Below are 11,322 nucleotides of genomic sequence, written 5' to 3'. Positions count from 1 at the left end.
TTTGACTTTAATCGCAATTTTACTTTAATCTCTAAAGATTTGACTTTAATCTCTAGAGATTTAACTTTAATCTCTAGAGAATTGACTTTAATCTCAAGATTTGACTTTAATCTCTAAAGATTTGACTTTAATCTCAGAATTCTTTGACTTTAATCTCAATTTGACTTTAATCTCTAAAGATTTGACTTTAATCTCTGAATTCTTTGACTTTAATTCAGGCTGTTTTCCTCTAATTCGTACATAACTTTATTTTCGGAGCGTTTTGCTGACTCATCTTTGCCGACTGACGTCAAATGCTCATGAGTCCTGGTCATTTATCAGACGCTCTCTGATTGGCTCCCCGTTTGTCAGGTCGTCATGTTGTCGATACCAGATCTGATCAAGAAGAAGCGAGACGGAGAAACGCTGAGCGACGACGACGTCCGAGCGTTCGTCGACGCCGTCGCCGGCAAACGCATCCAGGACGCTCAGACGGGTGAAGCCACGCCCCCTCACCGCTCAGAAACGCCCCGGCGTCCCGATCGCGCTCTCGATCCTCACGTCTTTTTTTCGTCCGTCAGGTGCGATGCTAATGGCTATCTGGCAGAAGGGGATGGTCACCGCGGAAACCGAGGCCCTGACCAGAGAGATGATGCTGTCGGGGGAAGTGATGTCGTGGCCGGAGGAGTGGGCGGGGCTAGTGGTCGACAAACACTCGACAGGTGGAGTGGGCGATAAAGTCAGCCTGGTGCTAGCGCCTGCGCTAGCCGCCTGTGGCTACAAGGTGGGCGTGTCCTAATGTTTATTTTTATTTCTTTATATTATATTACATTACATCATAACTTACCTCAGGTGTGACTCCACACAGGTGCCGATGATAAGTGGGCGGGGCTTAGCCCACACCGGAGGAACTCTGGACAAACTGGAGTCGATTCCGGGATTCGACATCCATCAGTCGACGGAGCAGGTGCACGAAATTCGTCGTAGGAAATCTGACGTTAAATTTATGTATTTTTTTAAAAAGGGGTGTGTCCTGGGTCACATGACACTTGGAAACCGAAACTAAATGAAAACGGGAAATATCGCATTCAAAGTGTTTTTATGTCGGAACGGAAGCTAATATTACGGCAAAACTGGAAACGCAACTTAACTGAACAGTACTATTTGTACGATCAATTACTACGAAACAAATACGACAGACGTGCTGTTAGCGTGGTTTGTTTGGTTGCTCCCAAGTTGGGAATTCCCACTTCGGACTGCAACTGGAACGCACCGTGAAGCCGTGTCGGAAATGAAAGTACCTCCATTTTTTTTTTTACGTCGCGTTTGGAATCAGATTTTTTGCGATTTTAGTTTCCGAGTCCGATCGAACTCGAACCTGACTGCGACGAACTTCCTTGTGACTCCAGATCCTGAAGATCCTGGACTCGGTGGGCTGTTGCATTGTGGGTCAGACCGAGATGTTGGTTCCCGCCGATCGCGTTCTGTACGCGCTGCGCGACGCCACCAGCACCGTGGACAGTTTGCCGCTCATCACAGGTAACGACGATAAATAAAGTCACGACACTTTAGACGCAATTTAACGATGCGTTTTTTTTTTTTCTCAGGTTCCATCATCTCAAAGAAAGGAGCCGAGTCTTTGGCGGCGCTAGTTCTGGACGTAAAGTTCGGAAAAGCGGCGCTGTACAACGATCTGGAGAGTGCGAAAAAACTCGCACAGTCTATGGTGAGTTACGTTTTTTTTTTTTTTAAAGTGATGTTTAGGAAGTAGGACACAGTTGGCCACCAGGGGGGCGTCTCCGCTGTTTGAGTTTACGTGAAATTGGTTTCTCGCGTCGGTAAACGTTTCCCCGAGGAGTTAACTTTTTTTGCCGATATCTGATATGACGTTATCAAGGAAGTGTGTCGGACGATATATCGCGTTTTTCGCGTACGAAAATTCACTCTACCTCTTGATATTTTTATTTTTTTCTTCGGTTGAGAAATTATACGGGAATATTTTTTCATGCTAATACTGATGATATCATTTTTCTTCATTGTGCGAAAACAAATAAATAGTAGCTATAGAGGGCGCTAGCATAGAATATCTCGCTGGTAACGTCCAATAAAGTTCAAAATTGACGTAGCTGCAGTCGAATCGCGAACTCTTCAAAATGTTTAACTTAAGTATATTTATTTAAAGTGTATATATATATATACTTTATACTCTATTTATACGTTTTTGCGACAAACTGAAATAAAAGCTGCATTTTTTAAATTCCAGGTGAAAGTTGGGAACGGTTTGGGGATCCGTACGGGGGCGGTGCTTAGCCGCATGGACGCTGTGATTGGTCGATGTGTGGGAAACAGTCTGGAAGTGATCGAGTCTCTGGAGACGCTGAAGGGAAACGGACCCGACGACCTCATGGAGCTGGTCACCACTCTGGGTACGATTTTTTTATTTTTTTTAAAAAACATCGTACACATTAAATGAATTCCGACAAAAAAAATGCGATCTTTCCCCGCAATTTAAATCCGACCATTTCACATGAAAATGTAACGCATAATTGACGCAGTTGTGTTTTTTTCGGCCTGCAGGGGGCGTCCTGATCACGATGACCGACGCCGAGTGCGACCTGTCGGAGGGCAGGAGGCGGATCTCGGACGCGGTGGCCAGCGGCGCCGCTCTGCTCCGGTTCCGCGCCATGATGGAGGCTCAGGGCGTGGCCAAAGACGCGGCGCGCTCGCTATGCTCCGCCCACACCGACTACTTCACCGTCCTGAGGAAATCGGAGCGTCAGACGGAGCTGACGACGTCCGCGGACGGTGAAGAAACGCGAGGGCTTTTATTTTGAAGGGCTGTGTTAGCATTATTTTTTTTTGTTTGTTTACGTTTTTTTGTCTCTCTCTCTCTCTCTCTCTGTCGCTCGCCCAGGTGTCGTCACAGACGTCGACGGTCTGCGTCTGGCTCAGGTTCTCCACAAATTGGGGGCGGGGCGAACAAAGCCCGGCGAGCCTGTCAATCACAGCGTGGGGGCGGAGCTCCTGGTGTCCGTCGGTCAGGAGGTTCGGAAAGGTGGGCGGAGTCAGTGATGATGATGACGACGATGTTAACGGTTATGATGAAGGTCGTGACTCTCTCTCTCTCTCTGTGTGTGTGTGTGCGCTCTCAGGCGCCCCCTGGCTGCGGCTCCATTACGAGACTCCGCCCCCGACTCCAGACCAGATGAGTGGACTTCAGAGCGCGGTGACTGTGACGACAAACACTCACACACTGACACACACACTGGTCACTGAGCTGCTGCTGCCTCATTAATTAATTAATTAACTAAATAATTAATTAACTAACTAACTAATTAATTAATTAATTAATTAATTAACTAATTAATTAATTAATTAATTAACTGCTTAATTAGTTAATTAATTAAGTAATTACTAACTAACTAATTAATTAGTTAACTAATTAAATAATTAACTCATTACATTTATTAATTAATTAACCAATTTTATTAATTAACATTTACAACGCGTCATTGCGACGATTACTAATCCAAAGTTTTCCTTGAGAAACTTTATTTTAATATCATTAATAACACGTTAATTACAGCTTATTAATGTTCTAAATGTATATTTTAAAGCATTTGTTGTTTTTTTTATGAAACATTTTAAAGGAACAAAAACAAACGTGAATGTGGTTGTTGTTGTTTTTGTTTACTGCTGAAAAGCATCATGGGAAAATGACAAAATCGCTCATCTATTTTTCTTGATTTTATTACGATAAAAATAATATTATTTAAAATGTGTTTTTAAAGTAACACCAAAGAAAAAAATTATGTATAATTTTTATATATATATTTTATATATCCACATCTATATATTTCTATTTAATATATATATATATATATATATATATATTTTAATAATATATTTTATTTAAAATATGTATATATTAACATATTATTTTAATGGTTCAAAAACATTTTAATAATAATAATAATACCTAATACTTTCATTTTCTAATCCCTGGCGACATTTTCTGCCACCAGGAAAAAATTAGTGAGTTTTATTTTGAAGGGTTAACAAACGTAAAAAGTGTTTTTCAAAACAAGAGTTTGCGGGAAATGAAACTTTAATATACTTTAACAGAATCCGACAAAAAGACGCGGCATAAAAAAGTTCAACGACTCAAACTCTTCGTCACTTTTATATAAAAAAAACAAACAAAAAAATGAAAATTTGCTTTTAGTCCTTTTTTCTTCTTCTCGATTCAAAAAATAAAAAAAATCGATCCACAGAACGACGACTGCAGCTGTGACTGGAATCACTGCACGCTGATGGGTGTCCCTGAACGCAACACAGTTCAAGGACTCCCATGCGTTTATCGTTGTGTAAAGTCCCTGAACGCAACACGATCCAGTTATAACCGTGTGGCGTTTAAGGAAGTCAAAACTGCCCCGGGACGAGGTCCTTGAACGCAACACGGCTCACAGGGTAACATGGTGAGGTCCTTGAACGCCTCACCGCAGAACAGAAACCTGGCGAACGGTCCGGTGATTCCAGTCGCGGCGCGAGTCGAAGAAGGCTCCTCCCTCCTCTGTTTCCATGGAGACGGTGACTGTGAGAGGAAGGGGAGGGGCCAGAGGTCAAAGGTGGGCGGGGTCAGTGGACGACGGAGTTGAGCGGCTCGGCTCTGATGTTTCCTAAATCCAGCGTGGAGTCGGTGTCCTCGTCGATTTCCCCGATCACCGCCCTAAGAAAAATAAAAAAACATCGACAGATTTAACGACGATGATAACGACGACGTCACGAATAACCGTGGCTCCGCCCCCTCCCGCGTCACTCACACGTTGTCGCCGCGGACGATGTAAAGTCCCAGAACCACCTGCTCCACGCCGGCGCTGGAGCTGAAGACGCGCTCGTGACTCTCGTCCAGGATCAGGTTGATCGTCTGATCGAAGCCTTTCAGTGTCCCCTGGAAAACGACAACGTTATTATTATTATTGATTTAAATAAAGTTTGATTTCTGAAATTCTGACTTAGTTTTGACTCTTTTTCTTTCACCTTCACGTAAGAAACTAATCAGCAGACACAAAAATTACTAATTTAAGTAAAATGTGTTTTAACAGTACAAGTCAATCGTTTTATGCTGTAATATTATCGTTATGCTGTTTTAAATGACAATTGGGTTTTAAAATGTAATGTTGTTTTTCTTCACGTAAAAATTTGTATTTTAAGTAATTTTAACAATTACTAATAATTAATATATATTATTTTTTTTATATATTTAACTATATTATATATTTTTTAATAATAATTAATTAATGAAGTAATAATTGTAATGTATAATTAATAAATAATTATATTATTTATTAATAAATATTATGATTATTAATTAATGAATAGTATAGTTATTAATTAATAAATAATATAATTATAAATTAATAAATAATATAATTATTTATTAATAAATATATTATATATATATAACTATTATATATAAATAATTGTATATATAAATATTATAATTGATAATAATAATTTTAATTTTAACATTTTTTCCAGCTTCGTTGGTCCATATAAACAAGGAAATCCTTCAAACTGAATCATTGTTTTAGTTTGTGGACAAAAACAGACATTTTAAAAGAGCATTTTGAAGTTTTAACAAAAACTGATCGATATATTTAACACTTTAAGAAGAAATATTAAATATAAATTATGTTAAATTATCCTGAAACTAAAATGTGGAATAACATACTGCTCATTAGTTGCTGTATTTCTCATTAGTATGTATTATTAAGGATGAATAAAAACTATTATTCATGTTAACTATATTATAAAGTATAAACAGAGTTGATAATTTAACGGTTAAATCCACGGAACATTAATAATAAACGTGTTTAATAAACTCACCACGATCATCCTGCCGTCAGAGGTGACGATGGCCACGGTGCCTGAATCACAGTTAAAGAAACAACATTTCCTGCAAACGACATTAAATAAACCGCTAAAACGATTCAAACAGTAATTACAAAATCAACGTTTCGACACAAAAGTGATCTTAGCTAAACTTCGGCTCTGTCAAAAAAAGGTTAAAGTTACATCGCTGTAAGTTTTTTATAAACAACAACACAACGTTTTGTGTGCGCGCTAACGCTTCAAAACGGGCAGCTAGCTTGTTAGCAGCTAACAGCGGCAGGATACGGTTGATGTAGCTCTCCAGGGCCGTCGACATGCTTCCTGTTCGGGGTTCGTCTGCGCAGCGGAGGACGAGGCCGGAGGTTCGTTTGTGGGTGTTTTTTTTTGTCGATATTTTATTTACCACAAACGGAACCGACCGCGACACGAGCGGGAGCTGCTAACAGGCTAAACAACACAGAACAGACGAGAGCAATCGAAAGAGAGGGGAGGGAGATGGAGGATGGAGGGCAGGCAGGCAGGAGAGAAGAGCGCCGAACGAATACGTCACATCCGGCTCAGCGTTCAACGGTCAGGGACAGAAACGGCGAATAAATATATAAATAACGGCGATATTTACACGATATTCTCTTATTAACGATATAACATTTTACCGTTTTCCGTAGAAAATACGACCGCGACAGCGTACACGACACAAATAACGTCTATAAAATCAAACAAAACGCACTTAAATATACACTTTTTCTCTTGTTTGTAAAAAAAATATTGTGAAATTTGTAAAATATACTCATTTTTATTACACATTTCGCTACAAGTGCAGTTATTTACGTCATCGGAAATTTGAGTTTAAATATATTAATGTGCGAAATACATTATATTCATTTATTATACATATTATAATGTAATATAATAATGGATTCATATATTTTATTCATGTCATTAAACAAATACAATTTATACTTTTAATACTTCAAAATAAAATTATCATATACATATAATAATCTTAATTTTATTTTGAAGTATTAAAAGTATAAATTGTATTTGTTTAATGACATGAATGAAATATATGAAAAATCCCATAATATACATCCCCATTTAGATGTGTATATATATATGTATGTATATATGTGTATATGTATATATATATATTACAAACACATATATAATATATACATATATATAAAATACATATACTATATATATATGAATATGTATATATATATCTGTGCAGTCAAATTAAATAGTTGAATATTAGTTTCTCAACTCATACTTAATACATTTATACAGTTTAAAAAAACTACTCCTCAGTAAATGGTGCTTGTTTATATTTTATTAAATTATATAGATTTGAATTATACAGTGTTATCTCAGTACATACAGAATCTCCTGTATAAAAACAACTACAGTGTTTTTTTTAACGTTGAAAACAAACATGTCAGGACGTTGTTGTTGTTTTTTAAAGTGTGTGAGATGACACATGAGGAGTCGTTCCAGTCGTCATCTTTAGTGTTGCTCAGCAGTCGTCCTTATAAAGGGAGGAGGAGGAGGAGGAGGAGGTGAAGAGGAGGAGGTGAAGAGGAGGAGGAGGAGGAGGAGGAGCCTGACGGGACAAACACCAGGAGCGTCATGCTACCAAAGTATTAAATTTGTACAAAAATACTTTACAACTTCCCTGTTCCTTTAAAGAAAAATAGTTTGGTAGGTTGGTGAAGCTACATGGAAACTAATCTGACCAGTTACTGTAAATGGCAGTTAGCATGCGTGCTAACACACTCGTGTGTATGGCTCTGGCGCTCACTGAAGCCACACCCCCCTCAGTGTGTGACCACTTTCCACTGAGTTTTTTCAAATTTTATTTTAAGTCTGTAAAATAAAAACGGACGACAAAGTTCTCCAAAAGTGAAGCTAAAACATAGACTGCCCCCTGGTGGCCGTCTTAAGTCTTAATATAAATGTTAGCAGCGTATCATTTTTACCTAAAGATCGTTCATCTGATTGTTGTGGTTTTTAAATAGTTTCTTCTAGCTTTTAGCTTCATTTCTGTTCCGTTGAAAATGACGGAGATGTCGGCCATCTTTATTTACGCTCTGTTTTCGGTTGCTATGCTAAATGGTTGTATTCTGAGCTCAGTGTTTGAAAGTGAAAGCTAAACTGACTTTGAGCTAAAGACTTGCGGCGTTAACCAGATGTTAGCTATGTGCTAATTTAAAGTGATTCCTGTTTAGCTGTTTGCTGAGGTGTTAGCCATGTGCTAACCAGGAGTGTGGCCTATACAAGATGAGCGGAATTTGAAATTTATCTATAATCACTATTTGTTAGCCCTGTGTTAAGACTTTTCTGGGCAAAACAACCATCTGTGCTTGACAGGTGTTAGCCCTCTGCTAAGATCCACAGGTGTTAGCCCTGATTTAACTGTTTTACAAACAGATATTGGCCATGTTTAGCATGAGTTAGCCCTGTGTTAGCAATGATTTGGCATTTACCAACTGTAGTAGCCAGATGGTAGCCCAGCGCTAGCTGTGTGCTTACTGATTACTAGCTAGGTCACCAGGTGTAGCCCTGCATCAGTCTGAGGCGTGAGGTCTGTGCTAGCCAGTTGCTAACAAAGCCAAGTTAATCTAGTGTCAGCTAGCATGTACAAGGTAAACACAGCTATGTAAACAGGTGGCCCGGGGCTAGTCACACGCTAACATGTGGGTTCAACTTTAGCCTTAACTATTTGCTAACTATATATATTAACAGTGTTAGTAACTTAAGTGTGCTAACTAAATGTTAGCTATGTTTACTCATAGCCGACATTAGCCGTGTGTGCTAAATTTGTGTTAACCCCAGTGGGTTAAATGTGCTCAATGTTTCTGCTAGCCACGTGCTAACAATATGCTAGCACTGTGCTTCGGATTGAAAACGTCACAGTTTGCAGAGTTTTGGGATGGAAGCAGCCGCAGCACAGACTCTGTTCCACGGCAGCCGTTGGTTGGTTGGTTGGAGAGTGGGAGGGGCTTCTACTGGCCGTTGGTGCTGAGGGTAGGAATCTGATTGGCCGGTGAGCGAAACAGTGAGTTCAGACAGGAAATGAAAGCAGGAAGTTGTTGACATCAATCTAAAGTAAAAAAGTAGACACACACACACACACACACACTCTCTCTCTCACACACACACACACACACGTACTGTCACAGGTTTCCTGTTCAAACAGGACTTGTTTTTTTCTTCTTCTCACAGAATATTTTAGCGGTGATGAGGTGAAGGTCGTCGGTGACTGAACTCTTCTTCTTTTTTTAAAACTCTATTTTACATCTTTTCAGGCTCAGTCGCCGTGGAAACAAACAAACAAACAAACAAAACTGACGAGTCAATCAAAAAACACACAGATCGATTAGCATAATAGATCACTATTACTGGGGTCGTGGGGGGCGGGACAGGGCGGGACGGGGGGGGGCGGGGTCATGCTTGGCTTCTCGCTGGGAGCCGATTGGTCGGTGAGCGCGTCGAGGTGAACCAATCGCAGACGAGCAGGGAAGCGTGTGTTGATGCCGATTGGTTCCAGCCAATCAGCGGTCTCTCCTCCTGGCTGCCTATTGGTTGGGGAAATCGAGGTGGGAGGGGCTTAACTGGCCTTAGTGATTTACACACACACACACACACACACACACACATACATACACACAGTGCGGCCAGTCCACAGGTGTAAACAGTAGAAAACAGTAGATTCCTATTGAACTGCTCAGTGTCATCGTTATTGTTATTATTATTATTATTATTATTTTTCTTTTTTTGTTTATTTTCTTTGAGTCTGACGCTCGTTCATGGCACAGAACAGTAAACCCTCGGTCTTTGTCGCGATTTATCGATGCTCCGATCAGGACGGGCTAGTTCTCGTTACGAATTACCGACCGAAACGAACAAAAACAAAGAGCCGAGCGTTGCTCGTTAGCGTAACGCGACTAGCGTGAACTGATGACGATAAAGTCGGAGTTTAAGTAAGTGCTTAGCGTTACTCGTCGCCGCAACGTACGTATGAACGTAGCGTTGGACGTCGTAAGAAAGCCGCGCCTTTCTCAATTCTTTGCTAGCTTCTCCGAACTCCACCTACGACCAAAGACTCTTGTGGGACCCAAACCTCGCAGCTAGCGCTTAATTTTTGCAAGTAAAATTATGTTGGAGAGCGTTTTTTTTTGTTGAACGGTTTTCGGATAAAAACTCACGAGAGAGATGGTTCCGAACTAACGGACGACCTTTGGCGCGACCGTCCGAGACTTGATTTTTCAACGTCGCGACGGAACGTGATGAAACCGAAACGGACAAAAACAAAGAGACGCCCGACGCGCTGCTCGTTATCGTGAACGCGACTAGCGTGAACTGGTGACTATAAAGTCGGAGTTTAAGTAAGTGCTTGGCGTTACTCGTCGCTGCGACGTACGTATGAACGTGTTGTTGGACGTCGTAAGGGAAGCCGCGCCGCACTCGATTCTTTGCTAGCTTCTTTGCTCTTCTGGGACCCGAACTTGCAGCTAGCGCTTAATTTGTGCAAGTAAAAAGATGTTGGAGATCGATTTATTCGAGTTTTCGGACAACAACTCAAAATAGATGGTTCCAAACTAACGGATGACCTTTGGCGTGATTATTCCGAGCAGCTACAAATACACGTTGCCTTGATTTTTCGACGTCGTGACGGAATGTGATGCGTTTTTAAAGGGTTTCTCATGCGGGAAACGTCCTGTTTTACCAAAGAAATGCGAACGGGATCAGGCCGAGTTTGGACGACGACGACGACAACGAGGTTAGCCTTCGCGTCCCGATCGGAGCATCTCTAGTCTACTTGGCATCCTGCCTGTCCGTCAGCAGGTTCTGGACTGGAATCCTTATCAGTCCTTCTGTGGTGCTGCTGTGGTTTCTGGTTCTAGAAAGACCGACGCGGAGCCTGAACTTGGAATCAGTGGTTATGGCTCTGGCTTAGAATCCCTGATTCTGTGACCACAACCGCGAGCAAGAACCGCGTCTCGTACCAGAATAACATTTGGCTGTTGGCTCTGGTTTCAGTCGGGCCAGAACCTTCGCTTCCAAAGACATTGACCCAGAGCTTTTGTCGTGGAGCAGGTTACGAGCTCTGGCTCGGGTTGAACCAGTAGCCCTTGTTCTGGGCTAATGGAGCCAGTAATCTTAGACCACCGGTTCTGGCTTTGGTCGGACAAGAAGCCACGGTTCTGTTTCCACTAAGACCAGAGCAAAAGTGTCTTTGACAAGGAAGAGCAGTAGCTGAGACTCTAGTTCTAATTGGGCTAGTGGTCCTAGGCTTCTAGGAACCAGTATCCAGTGATCTTAGACCAGTCGGATCAGTAGTCTTGTACCAGTTTGTAGAACTGGTTTAGGTGAAAAGGTGGGGAGTGTTTTTTTCAGTACATCTGGGTGCTTCCAACCTCCTTTAGCAGTTCAAGGTTTTCAATGTTA

The 11,322-nt window shown here is 41.0% G+C and overlaps 2 protein-coding genes across 2 annotated transcripts; one reads left to right on the top strand and one right to left on the bottom strand.

Moving 5' to 3' along the window:
• Positions 1-357: 357 nt before the first annotated feature.
• tymp (thymidine phosphorylase) lies at positions 358-3,274 on the top strand (the record flags this gene model as incomplete). The annotated part of the gene is made up of 9 exons (XM_083902834.1): positions 358-475; positions 561-763; positions 848-946; positions 1,389-1,518; positions 1,587-1,705; positions 2,243-2,405; positions 2,557-2,784; positions 2,894-3,034; positions 3,132-3,274. The coding sequence occupies 9 exons, from the start codon at positions 358-360 to the stop codon at positions 3,272-3,274; spliced, it is 1,344 nt and encodes a 447-aa protein (XP_083758960.1).
• Positions 3,275-4,078: 804 nt separating this feature from the next.
• On the bottom strand, positions 4,079-6,338 carry lsm8 (LSM8 homolog, U6 small nuclear RNA associated). Its single transcript, XM_083902967.1, has 4 exons — positions 6,160-6,338; positions 5,869-5,909; positions 4,803-4,930; positions 4,079-4,708 (listed from the first exon to the last, which is right to left on the bottom strand). Exons 1-4 carry the CDS (start codon positions 6,188-6,190, stop codon positions 4,618-4,620), a joined length of 291 nt encoding a protein of 96 aa, XP_083759093.1. The 5' UTR covers positions 6,191-6,338; the 3' UTR covers positions 4,079-4,617.
• Positions 6,339-11,322: the final 4,984 nt, after the last annotated feature.

Source organism: Microchirus variegatus (genome assembly GCF_963457635.1).
Source record: "Microchirus variegatus genome assembly, chromosome: 16".
Lineage (NCBI taxonomy): Eukaryota > Metazoa > Chordata > Actinopteri > Pleuronectiformes > Soleidae > Microchirus > Microchirus variegatus.
The sequence above is the reverse complement of the archived record's forward strand: the minus strand, read 5'-3'. Positions and strand labels throughout refer to the sequence as shown.